Here is a 19,123-nt window from a genome sequence, read left to right as displayed (position 1 = left end):
CTTAAAAAAAAAAGATTTTCGCGACCAGAAAGAATTCAAGATCTTCGCTGAACGGAGGCCATTTTGATTTCGATAATGGTCGTGTGTGCGGTCAGTGTGTGAGGTTTGTTGTTTGTAGGCCTGTTTGACTTTTTTTATCTTCTAAAAGCTTTATATATTTGTAATATTTTTTTTCTGTTTGTTTTCAATGTTAGGATAAATATATTGTTACGCTTTTTAGCCAAGTACAGATCTTAAACGCACCAGTTTAGATGTTTGGCTAGGAACGAAGATTAGCTAGCTAGCTGCTAGAGCCTCACGTATTGCTACTCTGTTTGGTATAAGAGCTTTCTATCCTAGCCAACATTTATTTTTATGTTGAGGCTGTGGCTATTTAGCTAGCTCCTTAAAAAGTGAAAGTATAAAAATGCAGTTTGGCTACAACAATATTCTTAAGCAATAATTTTTATGCTAAATGCAGTTAGGTACATCTTTTATTATTTTCCTGAACACTTTTCTCTGCAAATATAATGGTTGAGCAATTGTTTTAACTGGACAGGTAACAACAGGCTGTTCTTCTTTCTTCTTCTTCTATGCCCTTTCGATTTGTAAAAACAGTGTTTTATTTATCTTAGGCGAGGCAATGACTTTAAAGTCATTTTCTTTCTTTATGTTAAAATGAACAGGGAGACTGGACGTCAGTCCGCCATTTTGTTCAGTGTTCCCTGTGTTTTTATTTAAGCCATAGTTGCAATGTTTTTTTGGATTATTACGCCTATATGCCTGTTTAACTATGTTTAACTGTACTAAGCGCTTAGCCCAGTGTTGACAACAGACTTTTTTTCTGCAACGTTGTTTACATGTACCAAGGGGTCAGCCTACTGTGACAATTAATCTTTAAACTTTCTCAGTAATCACGCCGGCACGGTTGTGCAACACAGTTTACCCGGACTAACTGCTCAGCCCAGTTTTACCAATGGACTGTTTCCTGTTTTTTTTTTTTTTTTATTATTAAAACAGAATCTGCAATAAAGTTTTTTCAACAGGGTATTATCCCTATACGCCTGTGCAACACCGTTTAACTGCACTAAGCGGTCATCCCGGTGTCACAATTAATTTTTTTACTTTAGGAACTTTTATTCCGCATTGTAAAATAATATTGAACGACTGTTGTTGCTATGGCGGGGTGACAACGGTTTTAACTCTGTTTTTATTTCATCTTTTTTTTTTTTTTTTTAATTTATTTTGCCGTTGTAGAATTTACAGTTTTCCGTAAGAATAAAATACAAATCTTAAGCTATTATATCGTATAATCTAAAGATAGGATTGCATATGCTAAAAATATTAGCTAGAGAGGTAAAAAATGGCAGGAACGAGAAGAAGGCTATAATAGCCTTATCACCAAGCCCCCAACCTATATAAAAGGTTAGCATTGAAGATGATGAGGAGTTAATTGTTCCACCGATGCGTTCAAAGCTGTTTGCCTGTACTAGGCGTTCAACCTGGTTGCACAAATAATTTTGAATTTACGCCGAAACTTATTCTGCAAAATTAAATAATATTGACCGATTGTTTTTGTTATGATTGAGTAAAAACGGTTTGTAGAACTCTGTTTTTATTTCAGTTATTGTTGCGGGAAAGTTATTTTTTTTAAAATGGTGTATGCACTGCACTTGATTTACGACATACTGCCTGTACTAAAGCGCTCCAACTGATTGTGTGACACAGTTTACGGCTCTTATGAAGCGCTCCACAGAGTGTTCAACACCGGGTCACACTTGTGGTTTCCCGACCATCTATATTATAATGCCCGTATACGTCTGTCTGTCAAGCAGCTGCGACGGGCGAACCCGTGGATTTTTCCACGGGCTAACGACTAGTCTCTTTAATAATAGCCGTCGTCTGTCTGTGTGTCCGCGACAGCCGCGTCCCGTAACGAAAACATGAAATTTTAAAAATGCACACGAATATCAAATGCGATGTATTATTATCCACTTTGTTTCAACGGGTAAATTTAAAGGACGAGCGAACGCGAAGGGTGACCCCGTGGATTTTTCCACGGGCTAACGACTTCTATATTATAATACCCGTATACGTTTGTCTGTCACGCAAAATGGTAGCTTCGCTGCTCAATAGCGAGAAGCACGCAATGCGTTATAAAAAGGACGAGCGAACCCGTGGATTTTCCACGGGCTAACGACTAGTCTCTATTATAATAGCCGTATTCCGTCTGTCTGTTTGTGCGCGAGAAAATAGTCGTGTTACGGAAACACGAAATGCGATATATAAAGGACGAGCGACCCCGTGGATTTTTCTACGGGCTACCGGCAGACTCTTATAATGATATGCTAAGTGTGTCTGTCTGCCTGTGACATGCACAGTGGATGTTTATTTTCCTTTGATGTAGCCGAAAAAGTTGTCTCAGATGGTAAATTTTCTGACGTTACGGCGCGACATAAATAACACGACTTTAACATCAAACTTTAGGCCAAATAACTTGGAAACGAGGTGGTGACGTCAATGTTTTTTCACCGCGTGGGTAACTAGGGACAACCTGGGACCAATTTGGGTAATTTTTCAAACCTAGGTTTCCGAATCCCTTTGGAATGGACGGGTTGATGACGTCATCAAAAAACCTTTAAACCCTCCTAATGTATCTACAATCCTTTGTTAAAAGTACATTTTCTTGATCAGCGCTTCAAGATCTGTACGATGAAGACAACAGCTAAAATTTTTGTGTTTGTCGGGTCTTTCCTGACGTCATCAAAATTTTTTAACTCTTATATCTCCTTAGGCTTTCAAAAAAAATCATATTTATATTTAACTTTTACTACATTTTTAACCACTTTTACCCCCAGTTTTTTTAAGTAAACGTGTTGATATAGTCATCTCATGCGACAAAGCTTTGCACATGTCATATATTGTCAAAGAAGCGATGGACACAGCCATAAGAGCTTCCATCTCTACACCTGTCTTTCCCGTGCATGTAACCGTGGCAACAACTTCAATGCAATAATTTTGTTTGTTTAGATTAAGATCAATGTCTACACAAGAAATTGGAATATTGTGACAAAGGGGTATCAGATTATGTGTATTCTTAGCTGCCATTATGCCGGCTGTTTTCGCAACAGTCAACACATCACCCTTTTTCAGCTCATTATTTTTAACAGCATTAAATATTTCTTTACTGACAGTCACTGCACTAGAAGCGACAGCTGTGCGTTCGCTGACATGTTTAGACACAATATTGACCATGTTTATTTTACCGTCCGTTCTTACGTGCGTAAGTTTCTTAACGCCGTTGTTTTGATCTCCTTGAGGTTTGTTGCTTTCGACAGCTCTGGTTCTCAGACCTCTCGATAACATTACATTCGTTATTGCAAAACTGTTTAAAAGTTGTCTCCAAGTTTCATTTTGACGGTAATTAGGCAGGCTGGAGAAATATCTAATCGCTTTAAGGTTACCTTTGATTCGATCTACAGAAAAATAATTAAAAAAAACAATCACATTGCTGTCAAAAAATTTACAAATTATGTCATGCTAAATGCGTACCTCAGCCACCAACTAATATCATGGGACGATTTTTGGTCTTCGCAATGTTAAACATCCCTGAAATAGCGCAAAAGTTATCTTGATAAAACTTGATAAACACTGCTGATAAACTAAGAACATTCGGCCTCAGTCAAAACTTTGTGTTACTTATAAAAAGCGTAACCACGTAAAAAAATTCGTCAACATTCCACAGCTTTCAAATAAAAGATAAGTCATTCAAATACATTGAGAAATAAAATAATTTGTATGCACTAATGAATTAATACGGAAAATAAAATATATCGAAATGAATTTCAAACGTACTTGCTCTTCAAAGAACTTGATTTTTGCGAAGACTGTCGCAAATGAGTAAATTTTAGATAATTCACTTTTTTTATTCTTCGAATTGACCATTTTTTGATACAAAGGTACAAAAATATGATTAAATAACTCCACTGGCATCCAAAGGAGGAGATTTTCATGGGTTCTTGAACCCGAATATTAACATCGCTAAGGTCTTCATCCCAAAGCGAAGGAGAAAAAAGTAAAGCAATAAGTGACATTAGTCAATAAGTGTCTTTACTAAGGAAGAAAGAGAAAAAACGAAAGAAAAAAAATGAATTATTGACCTTTCAAAGAATTTTCGGAAATATATAGGTAAAATTTGCGAAACTCACAAAAATAGGGCAAAAATAGGGTAAAAATTGCGAAAGTCGCGAAAATAAATAAAAGTTGCGAAACTCGCCAATATAGGTAAAGTTCGCGAAAATAAAATAACCTAAGGTATCACAGTTTCTAACGTTTTAGGAAGAATATCTACGCAAAACGTTTGAGGAAGAATATCTACGCAAAACGTTTTGGAATGACAAGATTTTTTTGACATTTTCACCGTCAAACGGATAGAAATAATACCAAAACTGAAGGGATTGGGTCTTAACCTCGAAGTTCCACATGACATTGTTTAGAAGAGGTACGCATATAGTGCAGTAAGTAAATAAACCCGGCAGACCTGCGTGTTGTTTCTTCTTGTTGTCCACAGCAACCGAGATTATTTTCAACAAATCGCTTTCACTGGCCCCATTACGCAAAGCATTTCTTAACGAAACTTCATTAGGACCAAATAAGCATACCTAAAAGATTGTGTATCAGTGCTTAACCATTTGATCAAGAAAACACCTGTAAGGCTGTACCTTTTACCAATCCAGTATCATCAGTGTCACTCTTCACTTTAACATTTCAACATAGCTATTACATACTTTGATATTTCCATCGGCCGTTACACGAAGCCGATTACAACTGCCACAAAACTGCTCACTCATTGATGTAATGAAACCAACTTGTCCTTTAAAACCAGCAACTTTGTATGCCTGTTGGAAATAGTAAAAAGTTTAATAATTTTTTTACGTAAAACCTATTTGACCGCATTTTATACAACCAAACAACAGTAGTCATTACTTCAAAGACCTGGATTCTACCTGCAGGACATATTACATATTATTCAATTCTAGTGTCATCGAATTACTTAAAAAGTACCACACCACCATAACGTTAAAGGATTTTTTATGAAAATGCTTTTCAAGTTTTTAGAATGAGGATAATTCTGATCCATCTAGGCCGCCAATTATAACTCAAATTTAGAAAGCTAATTTTTTTCTCCCACAAAAATTAGTCTTCCTAAAAAATGATCAACATGTTTATGAATTGAAAAACTCAACTTTGTACTTACCTTTGATGTATCGTTCGCTTTGTCTGAAATTTTATATAAACCAGGAAAAACACGGTGTATACGACTTAACATGTCACGATAAGAAACAAACTTCTGGAGGCTCCATTTATTACCTATAAAAAATGTTCTTTTAGTGTTCACACTTTGCTAAACCAGCTAACATTTCGTTGGATTGATGTTGGTTAAGTACAGGAGTTGCTGTGCAAACAGCACTTACCATCAAACGGCATATACTCGATAAATCTTACATCCAAATTCTAAATACAAGTTACTTTAAAATACAAAAGGAATTCTAAAGTAATAATTTTTATCTACATCAAATCGTGTTCACTGCAGCGTTTTAAGGGCAGGTGTTAAATGCATATACTTTAATCGGAAAAACTGTCGCAAGTCCAAAATGGTTTGGATAAACTTACGCGGATTCAATTTAACGATATCTGAAATTAGTTTTTGCAAGAAAAATTCGCGATTTTGTGACTCATTTTCATTAACTTTAAAATCCCTTGCTGAGAATAGTTAAATTACGAATGTCCTACAAAGAATGATTTAAGAAGTTTGTTCTTATTAAAACTTTTAAAGTGAACATTTTTAAACATTTTGCGGGACAAAGGTTCGGAGTCTATTAATAAGTTAATATAGACATAAAAAACTAGAGTTTTAAATTTTTAGTTGAAACTAATTTTTAGATTTTTTAATAAGGTTAATCCTTTTCAAAAAAATCCAAATTTTTAACTTATGATATAGCATATTTTTTTTAACGAGAAGTACCTCGATAGCTTCGTATAATTGTGACGGATGGACACACAAGAAAATAGACGTTTAGAGAAATCCACTTCATCATATGCCTAATATTTGAGTTGTTCTGGATTCTCCAGTTAAAATCCAAACTTTAAAGAATAAAATCGAGTTCTGTATTTATTTTTTCATCTAATTTAACAAAATTAGACAGGTCTTGTCCATCCTTAACAAATTTTGACGATGAAAATATTAATCCAGCACACATTTTGTCGGCACTCGTCCGGCGCATATCTATCTATATTGTTTTTCATGATCAAAGTGGTATACTCAAGCCTGCAAAAATAGGTTAATATCATGGTTAAACGCTTATTTTCAAACGTATTGTTGAAGTTTTTACCAGCAATGTTCACCGTCTTATATTAGGCACACTTTCCATACAATAATCACGTGCCTGCAGCGTGTTACAGTCAGATTTCAATAGAAAAAAGTTAGGCCCTATTAAAGGAGAATACGGAATTTGATCATTTTTTTTGCGAAAAAGACCCGGTCGAGCACCTCACGCACTGATTCTTTTGAAATTAAAAACAATAGAAAATTCAATACATTTAAAGCGTACAGAAATGAAGTTGTTTCTCCTTCCGTATTCTTTCCTCCAAGCTCTAATTAATAGACCTATTTCCATATCCATTTGGTTCCGAGAAATATGCATGCGAAAATGCAGAATAACATGAAAACGAGATTAGTTATGAGCAAATTTCGGGATGTTGGTTGTTTACATGCAAGTTTGAAGAATCTATCAACAAAATGTTGATTTTTACAGCTTTTAACTGGCAATTTCACATAATCGAAGTTAACAGTTATAAAGAGGGTTTTGGTAGTGGTAGTGCGACAAACAAAGTTAAAATATTGCAAATTTGAAGGGCGTATCTTTTGGCATATTTTAGCTAGCTAAACCTAAAACCTAGCGACGTTTTTAGAATGATGTGAATACATTTTTATTTTAATGTTTCCAAGTAAATTTAGAACTAAAACTCAGTAATATAGTGTACTAACGCTCAGTGGCTTTTCATAATACTCTGATCAGGTCAAAAAATTAAAATTAGCTTGCTGGTAGCTAGCCAAAGGAGCCAGCGTTAAGCTACAACCCTGGAAAAATCTTATTGGGAATTTCATTTTGAGCTCTCCATTCCCCACGATTAATGTTGAATATCGAGTATGCTTGACTTATGCTAACAGGAGTACTGTAAAAACCTGGAGTATTAGAGAAAAGTAAGATAGACTTTGGGGGATAAGGGAGGGGACAATAAAGGGATTTCAACATCAAGAGTAACGAATTGGCAGGAATTTCTTATAGCATTTTTACAAGTATTTTTTTCAGGATTGTTGCTATAGCTTAGTTGCATGAGTAATCAACAGATCATTTTAGAACATTTGTTGCGTAAAATGATATTTAAAACTTATATTTTGAAACTATTGGCTGTTGTGATTATGTATATAATTGTCACACTCCCTCTGTCACTACTCTCTCTCTCTCTCTTACTGACTGTCAATAATCGTACATTTGTATCAAGCATTGTGATGGTTAACTTTAATACTTACAGTTTGTAAGTAATATGAATTGATAGAGCTTAGACCTTATCATAAATCATATAACAATCTGTATGACAAATTAATTTTGCAAATATGCAAGTAAACAAACCATATCTGCACTACTTCGCTGCAAACTAATATTTCCTCATAACTAATCTCGTTTTCATGTCATTCGGTATTTTGGTATATATATATATATATATATATATATATATATATATATATATATATATATATATATATATATATATATATATATATATATATATATATATATATATATATATATATATATATATATATATATATATATATATATATATATATATATATATATATATATATATATATATATATATATATATATATATATATATATATATATATATATATATATATATATATATATATATATATATATATATATATATATATATATATATATATATATATATATATATATATATGTTCCGGAGAACGAAAATGAATATGGAAATAGGTCTATTGCTTAATCCAGGCTGGAATTATCATAAATCCCTTAAGCAATAATAATAGCCTTTTTGCGTTAAAATTATACTCTTTTACCCCAACAAGCATTTGTACAAATTTTTTTTTTGTGTTTTATGATGCAGCAATGCAGGGGTATCGAATTGTAGATTTCGAACGTTTTTTTGTTTCGAATGTTTTGGTTCACTTTTTTGAAATCAGTGATCTAAAGCCCGGTTCAGACTTACTTGCGTCTACGCTGCGCCAGTGGCGTACGCATGCGCAGTTAGATTTCTTTCAGATTGGCGCAAGAGTGACGCAAGAACGACGCAAGCCGTTCACATTTGCGCAAGGATTAATAAGAAAGATTTTAACAAGATGGACGACGAAGACCTTCTGATATATCTTGGCTACATACTTTTAAAAGGAAGTTCTCGAAGAGAAGCTGAAAGGAAAGCTCGAAAAAAAAGATCAATTTGGGTTAGGCAAATTTACAAACAAAGAGAAGAATGTGGTATATATCATACCATGGTACAAGAAATGGCTTTGGGGGATCGAGAATCCTATTTCAAGTAAGTATAACTTACCAACCATTACTGCCATTACTAGCAGTGATAGTAAAACCAGTTTCAGTATCTTTAATTTTGAAAAAAGAAACTAAGTAAGTAATCTAAAATCTACTTTCCTCTCTTTCTCTTTCTCTCTTGTAGGTTTATGAGAATGTCCCCGGAATCTTTCCAGTACCTGTTGAATGTTATCGGACCAGAAATCTCCAAAAAAGACACGAAATTTCGTAAAGCTATCTCAGCATCAGAAAGACTTTTACATTACATTATCTTGCCTATGGAGGAAGTCAGCAGTCATTAAGCTTTTCATTCCGTATAACAAAATCAACTATAAGCAGTATTGTAAACGAAACATGTTCAGCTATTTGGAATTGTCTTAAAGAACAATATTTGCGCCCTCCAAAAGCTTTGGATGAATGGAAGAAAATTGCTCAGGACTTAATGACATGTGGGATCTACCACATTGCATTGGTGCCATAGATGGAAAACATATCAGAATGAAAGCACCAATAAATAGCGGATCCCTATATTACAATTATAAAGGGTTTTTTAGTATCATCTTGATGGCAATATGTGATGCTCGCTACGTATTTTTATTTGTTGATATCGGAGATTATGGTTCAAACAATGATAGCGGTGTTTTCCGTAGATCAGCAATTGGGAAATCGTTTTTCAAAAAAGAAATGAACCTTCCTGAACCAGAAAATATTGAGAATTCCCCTACTTTTGGTCTAATGCCTTTTTATTTAGTTAGCGATGATGCTTTCCCGCTTCAACAGTGGCTTATGAAGCCTTATCCTGGACAGGGTATAAAAGAGAACCAGTTAATTTTTAACTACAGATTGTCTAGAGCACGACGAGTAATCGAGAATGCATTCGGTATTCTTGCTGCCAGATGGAGAGTTTTTATGAATCCCCTGCAAACAAATGTCAACAATGCAGAAACGATAGTTAAAGCCACAATATGTTTGCACAATTTCCTCCGTCTAACTAACAGTGCCGCTTATTGTCCATCTGGTTTTGTTGACAGTTGGGACGATAAGGGAGAGATCAAGGAAGGGGAATGGAGAAGGTTGGTCGCTGATGGGAATAGTAGCTTATTAATTGATATCCCACCCATTAGAGGATCTCGGCCATCGAATACTGCTGTTAATGTTAGAGATAATTTAAAGTCATATGTTAACTCTATGGAAGGCTCACTACCTTGGCAATGGTAGCATGTACGAAGCAGAGGGAAAGTAACACAAAACAAAGAGTAAACATTTTTGCTGAGCTTAAGTCAAGTTTAAAAAAAAGCATGTTCCAAGGAGTCGAAGATACATTTACATAATATACGTAGCTTATAATGATACAACCTAACTTTATACAAAATTTTATGCCTAATAAGAAATATAAAAATATATAGTTCTTCTCAGTTACCCATATCTCCTCTCATTCGCCTGAACATATGACCATTTGCCATCGGATCTTGTGAATCATTTTCTAGCATGTTGACATAGGTACCGTTTTGTAGTTGAAAGTTTTTTCGATATGAATCGATACTGGGTAAATTTCTTTGATTATTAAGAGGCTGGTAGACAGGGCTTGACGCCTCAATGGGGGTAGTGCCGCTTATTGTCCATCTGGTTTTGTTGACAGTTGGGACGATAAGGGAGAGATCAAGGAAGGGGAATGGAGAAGGTTGGTCGCTGATGGGAATAGTAGCTTATTAATTGATATCCCACCCATTAGAGGATCTCGGCCATCGAATACTGCTGTTAATGTTAGAGATAATTTAAAGTCATATGTTAACTCTATGGAAGGCTCACTACCTTGGCAATGGTAGCATGTACGAAGCAGAGGGAAAGTAACACAAAACAAAGAGTAAACATTTTTGCTGAGCTTAAGTCAAGTTTAAAAAAAAGCATGTTCCAAGGAGTCGAAGATACATTTACATAATATACGTAGCTTATAATGATACAACCTAACTTTATACAAAATTTTATGCCTAATAAGAAATATAAAAATATATAGTTCTTCTCAGTTACCCATATCTCCTCTCATTCGCCTGAACATATGACCATTTGCCATCGGATCTTGTGAATCATTTTCTAGCATGTTGACATAGGTACCGTTTTGTAGTTGAAAGTTTTTTCGATATGAATCGATACTGGGTAAATTTCTTTGATTATTAAGAGGCTGGTAGACAGGGCTTGACGCCTCAATGGGGGTAAAGGGAGTTGGTGGGGGGCTTCTCAAAACCTCTTGATGGTTTAATAATTGCTGTTGTTGCATCCTTTGTAAAGAATTTTGCTTGTGCTTGGGCCTGTCGATCAGGTACCGCGTTCTCCTCGTCTTCAAGCTCGAATCTAAACATAATGTTGTCTATCTCATGTTTAGCCTTGATCTTACTTATTTTCTTTAGTTTTCTCAGTTTTGTGGCGAGTAAATCACCATAAAGCTGATCGTCATCTTTGGCGTCGGTGTTACTTGAACTAAGTTTGTCTCTCAACTTATACATTAAGTCAGTCTCCAACTCTGCCTTCCTTTTAGTTGCGCCCTTTTGGAATTTTTGTCTTCCCGTGACATCCGAAACGTTTTGTTTACTTTTGTTGGGCGGAAGAGGTGGTGGGTTTGTTACTGGTTCCGATATCACTGACTTGTTGTCACCGTCATTTCCTCCATCTTCCTCTATATCTCCATCTTCTTCTTCCTGGTCAAACTGTTCTCCTTTGAATAATTCCCTGTCGTCATCTTCTTCTTGTGCCACTGGTGCTCCAATTGGATGATGTGCCTCTTTCTACGATATATGGTTCCAACCACCCTAGCACTTCGAGAAGAGGAGGACGTCTCGCTTCTTTTGCACCAGCTCCACTTTTGTTTAAAGAGTTCCACTTCTTTTTCCCTGTCCCATACTTGCTTCTCAAGTTTCGAAAAGCTTTTTCGACTTCGGTAACTAAAATAAAATCATAAAAAATATTTGTCTATGGTTTGGTTATATTCTTGATATAAAATGGGCGAAAAGATAGATCAAAGTCCTCTGTCAACCATTTATGTCCCTCAAGACTTTTAAAAATTTTGTATCATAGCCATCGTTTTAAACTTAAAAAGAACTTAGGATAATTAACGAAAACGTTGTAAAATACAACTTGTTTTTGTTCAATGATCTCAACATATATTTGGATCTTACCATTCTGTTAAGTTCTTTTGCCACATCTGCTCAAGCTAATCTTTTTTTGTTTTTATCTCTGAAATTTTTATCTTGCTTGTCATACAAAGCAGGATATTTTCTTACTGCTTCTGCGAGTCTTTCTTCACTTTCAGTCGACATTTTTGATTCCACCACTCTCTGTTCACTTCTTCCTTCACTTGATTTGTTTGAAAAAGTTTTAAGTTTTCTTGCGCACCTTGCGACTCACGTTCACATTACAAAAATGTGACGCAATAGTGCCGCAAGCGCGACGCAACCGCAAAAAATATCAAAAAATTTTGATATTCTTGCGCTTGTGGCACTCTCGCGACGCTCTTGCGTCACTTAATCCACTAGTGTTCACACGGTGCGCAAGAGTGACGCAGCCGCAACACAGCGCAGCGCAGCCGCAAGTAAGTCTGAACCGGGCTTAACAAGTTGTTTTGCCGCAAAGTTGATTGACAGATTGTCTGGTAAGAATATTTTCTTCGCTCTTTTTTCAAAAAAACTATTCTTTCCTTTTTGTTAAAAGTAAAACATTTTAAGTTTCCCTTATCGATTTTTAAGACCCGTGAATAGCCCCAACCGCACACAGCACATAAGGTCATTTCCTTTTCTAAGGAGAAATAGCATTCCTTTTCTAATATTTTAGAAAATGCCGGTTACTGCAGTGGAAAGAGCGAAACGTTACCGTGAAAAAAAATAAAGACGCCGTCAGAAATGGAGACAACCTTTACAGAAAAACACGACGCCTCAGCATAAAAGTAAACGATCCAATTAAAAATGGCTGAACGGCTACAAATACAAAGATCTGCCAAGGCATCATACCGTAAAAGAAAAGGACAGCATATAATCCTCCTTTGTCCCAATTATCATCATCATCATCAAGACTTTCTTCACAATCCTCAACCACAGGATCTTCACAATCGTCTGCAACGAAGTCATTATCGTCACCAACTCCGCAACCGTCGTGCAGCAATTGGTAAAGGAGTGCGACATCGAGGAGCCTTAGAAAAGCTAACTCACTAGAGTTAACTTTTCTTAGGCTAACTAAACCTAAATCATCAAGGGAAAAGGTTGAAACCGTCAAGTCCATGGCAAGTACCTTTAAATTGAGGATAGAACTACAACAAAAAGCGGTCGACCAAAAAACAAGCTCGATGATGACGAAAGCATGCGGCTTGAACAATTTTTTATCAGACCAGAAATTACTTATAAAACACCTGGGAAAAACCAACAATAATACCTTGGAAAGGTAAATGGAGAAAGTCAGTAGGCGCAGATCTGTTATCTGTTGTATAACCTTAACGACTTGTTAGAAATTCTTAATGGCAACAAAGTGATTAACAACAACGGCTTCGTGGATGAATTTGCTAAATAATCACGTTTCGCCAAATCTACGAGTTTATAAAGGGGCAACCTGAGTTTGTATACAAGGATATTCCGCAATCCGGATGTTTGTGCGAAATATGTAAGAATGCGGTTTACATTGCAAAGGCATGTCTAACGTAAGAGAGAATAGAAAATACGAATTTCTTATTTTTAAAAAATAGAAAATACGAAATTCTATTTTAAAAAATAGCATTTCGTATCTTTAAAAATGTTACGTGTATCAAGTGAGTGGTTAAATAACTAAATAGATAAATTACTTCTCGTCATTTTAGAATGATATCAACTGAAAGCTTCAGAGGGACTTTTTCTCTAATTTTAGAATGAAATACGGCAACTTAAAAGCTTCAGAGGGACGTTTTCTCGTCATTTTAGAATGATATACGGCAACTTAAAAGCTTCAGAGGGACGTTTTCTCGTAATTTTAGAATGAAATACGACAACTTAAAAGCTTCAGAGGGACGTTTTCTCTAATTTTAGAATGAAATACGGCAACTTAAAAGCTTCGCAGGGACGTTTTCTCGTAATTTTAGAATGATATACGGCAAATTTAAGGCTTCACAGGGACGTTTTCTCTAATATTAGAATGAATTACGGCAAATTTAAGGCTTCACAGGGACGTTTTCTCATCATAATCCCATCAAATCGTTTAACTTTTTTTACAAAACCGTTTCAAAATCATTTTATTTTTCATAGTAAATTATATAATTTCGTGAAAAAATATAAAACATTTAATTCGTCGTTTCAATTCGTATCAAAAATGAAACGATCTGGAAGACGATCCCTAACCAGACATTACTTTTATGTCTTTGTATTTTAAATCTACAGCATGTTTTTAGAAATGCGTATTTTTAGAAAGACGCGTATTTTTTTAATACGAATTGCGTATTTTTAAATACGAATTTCGTACTTTTAGAAAATACGAAATACGGTTTTTTAAAAAACACTCGTATTTTTAAATACGCAATTAGTAATTTTAAAAATACGAAATAAGGAATTTTATTGTTTTAAAAATACGAATTAAAAATAGAAGAGGTCAATTTTCCTAGAAAGCATCACTACCATAATTTAAAACTAGTCAACACTTCATACACCAGTAATAGGACACATATTGAAAAGGTTCTAATTATACTACCCTATTTTCTTTTATCAATTGCCGATACGTAAATTTGTTATATCCCTAAATTTTGAATGCGTAATTTTTAAAATAAAGCTAATTACTTTTGCTAAATAATCTCACAAGCATCCCTAAGTGATTTTTTATTTTGTGACATTTTAGTGTCCATCCGTCACGTCTATCCGTCACGCTCGAAGTATACTTAATAATGAATCATAAATTTCAGAAAAACTTAAAATTCGTAAAAAAAATTATTTGAAAGAGTTACCGATGTATGTACGTTTTTTCAGAAGTATCGAATTTTATGTTCCTTTAAGAATGTGAGATGCAACAGATCAAGATGTTCAACTTCCCTTTTTCTCAATTTCTATCTTGTCTATCCGTCATGGACCCTTTAATTAACTATTACAACGAACATAATGACTTATAACGAAAGTTCTATGCTTAAATCAACAAAATTTGACATGCTAACATACAAAAACAAATATTGACATCATCTTAGTTACCAGTGAATTTTTATAACAGGTCAAAGTATCATTTGTCCATCCACCACGAAAAAAGGATTTAGAGTCTCTTCGCAAAAAAAGATAAATCTTAAAATTCAAGAAACCTTCTCACGCAAAAGTTTCTTCGATTGAGTTAGAGTGTAAAAATTAAAAAATATGACAAAATAGACAAACATGAACTACAGGCTGTGGCCAATCATTTGAAAAGTAAGTGTTTTCATATACCCAGATATAACCCCTTGGACGTTACATTCGCCAACCACCTCAGGGTATTATAACAACATTACACGTTACCTTCTCTCTGGTGAGCTCAACAAAATCAACAACTTCGTCATCATTTAAATTTTTCATGACAACACAGTTTAACTAAAAAACAACAACATGTATTCGTTACCAAAAAATACAACAGAAATTATATGCAAGCGTGAGACAATACAGTGATTTACCTTAACTTGGTCAAAATCCAATCCTAAAGCCATATCAATCGAATCTTTTACTTGAGACCACCCTTAATGAAATAGAAAAAAGAAACACTTTAGTAAGAATGTTAAAAACAATAGAGAAACTCAATAATTCTTCTGTTAAATCAAGAGGAAGTCAATTATTATTAGATGATGCACTAACTACGAAAATATCTGTTGCTTAACGTTGTAGCATTAGTTTACAAAAATATACTGTGCTTAAAAATCTGGCACTCAGTGATGTCATAGACTATTATGGGAAACATGTACTACGCACAGAATAAAAGAGCATTTTTGCAATGTTGCCTAAGATGATAAATATCGGCTTTAACTGCCTTTAACTGGTTACAAAATCTTAATTTCAAGACTTCGCTTCACAACAAGTTTGCATTGTACAGAAAGACTGTCGCATTACACCTATTATTATGTTTACAATTATCCTTCAAATCAATGCAATTGTCAAAACTAAGAAAATAATTTTTGCATTACTTGGTATAATACCAGGACTAAGTGACTTAATTTCCATTATTCCTATTATAGTCAGTGTTTCAATCTACGAAATAAATGTCGGCTACCAGAGAATATGAAAAAGGCAATATCATTTTTTCCAATGCTTGAAACATATTAGCAAAACGTTTTCAACAAGGTCTCGGTGTAATTAATATTTCTGTGCAACAAAAACGCAACTTTTATAATTTTTAATTAGAAATATCGTGTTATGCATCGCAAGTTCTTGCAAGAGCTTACCTGCACTGCCATGTAAAGCACAGAAAAAAAAATTGAAAACTTTTACAGCCACACTTTGTATTTATTAATTTTGAAATTTTAGGAAGATACAGATTTTTATAGAATCTAGAAAAAATAAGTTAACAAATTTGACACGATGTAAAACAACAGTGTAGGCTAGCAAATGCAAGTATTTCTATTCACTTACCATTCCTCCTTGTGATGAAGGAAAACTTTCCTGGTATGAGCGTATCAAGACTGATGTTAATATGAGTAACACCAGCTTTTCGTAACAGCGGAAGTTTACGTTTGGCAGCAATACCATTTGTAGTGATGCCAAGTGTTTGAAGACCAGGCAATACACTCAGTTCCTCTGCAAATACAAAATTAAACTTTTATTTTCATGTTTAATTTGTTTTTCACTATTTTACTTCTTCCTTAACAAAGTAACAACTGCTAAATGAAAGAGAAACATTAGGTATAGGCTCTAATGATGTATATACTGAAAATTATGACCCCCTTTACAAACCCTTTATTTATCAAAATAATGTGAATTTTTATACACTCCTGTTTAAAAATTTAGGACTCAAAAAGCAATATAGACATTGCACTTTAGGCATCAGATTAAAGATTCTTGTCACACTAAAATTCGATGAAATATGTGATTGTAGCAGTATAAAAAGTTTAAGATGTCAAATTAAAACAATAAATGCCGTGATTTATTTCTAGGTCCCTGATAAAATAATGTAACCTTACCACATATGTTAACAATATCTTTACGCACCAATGGCTCTCCTCCAGTAAGTCGAATTTTATTAACACCTTCACATACAAATAAACGAGCCAGTTGAATGACTTCCTTGCTGGTTAACAAGTTATTCTGTTGTGTCAGTGCAACACCATCCTCAGGCATGCAGTATTGACCTTGAAAATATGTGGTACTTACAATTAAATATTGTAGTGTTTAAAGCCACAATTATGAAAATTGTTGTTATAGACAAGCTAATTCTTCAATATATAATGCAAAATAAATATTAGGAAAGTCAGACATCAGGACTTTTTAAGTGATGTATGAAATTTGTACATGTTCTATGGAAAGCATGCATGCTAAAATTAATAATATAGTAACTGCCACAATAGCCATATGTACAATTAAAGATTCTCACATCGCAGGTTGCACCTTTCTGTTAATGAAATTCGTAGATAATTATGCTTTCTTCCAAACGTGTCGGTAAGAAATTCAGAAAACGGTTTAACTTCTTTGCCCAAGGTTCTGACAACTGGAACCTAAAAATATATCACAAACATTGATCTGGCTAAATCAAATTTAATTTCACCAAATCAAAAACTGAGAAATAATTTTTTAATTGGCAATTTTACAAAAAGTAAAAGATGTTGTCTCAAAACTCACAACTTCTTGAACAACATTAGATATTCTGATACACATACATATCTTTTTGTCATGTCCTCTGCCTGATTGATTATACAGCAAAAACAACAAAGTCCCAAAAATTAACACAAATTCAGCTAGTTCACATCAAATGAAAAAGAATATAAAAACACAAGTATCCATTATCAACCTACTGTTTTATTACTACACAACCATGATTTTCTGACCATATTGGAAGGTCGTTTTGTACCATAGCAACATCTTAATCTATACATAACTATTTCAAAATGTTAATACAAAAGTAAGCTCAATTGATGGGTTTTACATAATCTTCAAAACATAGGTGTATACTACCAACTATACTACCAACTATAAATATCCAAAATAAAAATATACTCAGTTAAGATGAGAGACAAAAGTTTCAGTAAAGAAAATTTTATCAAGGTTAAGAAACTTTTTTCTTATAAAACTTATAGGATAGGAAATTTGATTGTGAAATGTGATCAAAGTGAAGAATTTCTTTCTCATCAAAAACTTATGTGAAAGGAAAAGTGACTAGGCTAGCAAATAAATTTGTGAAAACAAAATATAGTTTCAGAGGAAAACGAATGTAACATCACTTGATATATCAGATCAAAGTGAAGAATTTCTTTCTCATCAAAAACTTATGGGAAAGGAAAAGTGACTAGGCTAGCAAAAAATTTGTGAAAACAAAATATAGTTTCAGAGGAAAACGAATGTAACATCACTTGATATATCAGATCAAAGTGAAGAATTTCTTTCTCATCATAAACTTATGTGAAAGGAAAAGTGACTAGGCTAGCAAATAAATTTGTGAAAACAAAATATAGTTTCAGAGGAAAACGAATGTAACATCACTTGATATATCAGATCAAAGTGAAGAATTTCTTTCTCATCATAAACTTATGTGAAAGGAAAAGTGACTAGGCTAGCAAATAAATTTGTAAAAACAAAATATAGTTTCAGAGAAAAACGAATGTAACATCACTTGATATATCAGATCAAAGTGAAGAATTTCTTTCTCATCAAAAACTTATGCTAAAAAATTGTAATTGATACATTTACTAGGGTATTGATTTATAGCAAAAAGAGACAAGTAAACAGGCCCCAATTTTTTGTTTCTTTATTTTTTCCAGTCTGTCCACCCTATATTAACTACTTATTTTCCTCACATACCTGATATTTTCTTAACTTTTCCAGCTATTATTTTATACCATTTAGAACTTTGGATTACCTTGAAAATGTAAATGGTAATAACAAAATATTGATTGGTTTAAAATTATGCTAATTCTTTCAAAAAACAATTCTAATTTTTTTTTCTTGTTAATACTTTTTTCTTGTTAATAAAATGAAAATAGTTCTCATTGATCATCTAAACCTAAAATTCCTGACATTTTCCTTTCCCAGAAAAAGATTTCCCTGATATTTTCCCAATATTATTAGAATTCCTGACAGAGGTGGACACCCTGGTTTCTTCTCTACTGATTCAAGATAATTGTTTCCATTAATAAGGACTAAAAATTGTCTACGGCTGATTAATAGACACTAGCTGTCGTGTATTCTTATTATTGCAGTCCAAAACATTGTTTACAATATGCAACCTCATACATGCCAATAAAAGTTGACACAAATAGCTTGAGAAGGAAAATATATTGTCAATGTTGGGTCATTTAAGTCAATTTAACAGAAAAGAAATGTCCAGGTTCTAATAAAACACTTTAATTGGAA

The 19,123-nt window shown here is 33.8% G+C and overlaps 1 protein-coding gene across 2 annotated transcripts; it reads right to left on the bottom strand.

Annotated features, from left to right (window-relative positions):
• Positions 1–2,769: 2,769 nt before the first annotated feature.
• LOC130641515 (molybdenum cofactor biosynthesis protein 1-like) lies at positions 2,770–19,082 on the bottom strand. 2 transcript variants are annotated; one of them, XM_057448340.1, is made up of 12 exons: positions 17,569–19,082; positions 17,151–17,271; positions 16,741–16,908; positions 16,193–16,357; positions 15,244–15,305; positions 15,092–15,163; positions 5,454–5,493; positions 5,237–5,349; positions 4,767–4,877; positions 4,520–4,640; positions 3,532–3,588; positions 3,315–3,455 (listed from the first exon to the last, which is right to left on the bottom strand). In XM_057448340.1, exons 1-11 carry the CDS (start codon positions 17,647–17,649, stop codon positions 3,533–3,535), a joined length of 1,110 nt encoding a protein of 369 aa, XP_057304323.1. In that variant the 5' UTR covers positions 17,650–19,082; the 3' UTR covers positions 3,315–3,455; position 3,532. The 2 variants fall into 2 exon arrangements, with proteins under 2 accessions (XP_057304322.1, XP_057304323.1); XM_057448339.1 differs by lacking the exon at positions 3,532–3,588 and having other exon boundaries at positions 2,770–3,455.
• Between the last annotated feature and the right edge of the window lie 41 nt (positions 19,083–19,123).

Source organism: Hydractinia symbiolongicarpus, chromosome 4 (assembly GCF_029227915.1).
Source record: "Hydractinia symbiolongicarpus strain clone_291-10 chromosome 4, HSymV2.1, whole genome shotgun sequence".
Taxonomy (NCBI): Eukaryota; Metazoa; Cnidaria; class Hydrozoa; order Anthoathecata; family Hydractiniidae; genus Hydractinia; species Hydractinia symbiolongicarpus.
This window is presented reverse-complemented; position numbering and strand designations above follow the sequence as displayed.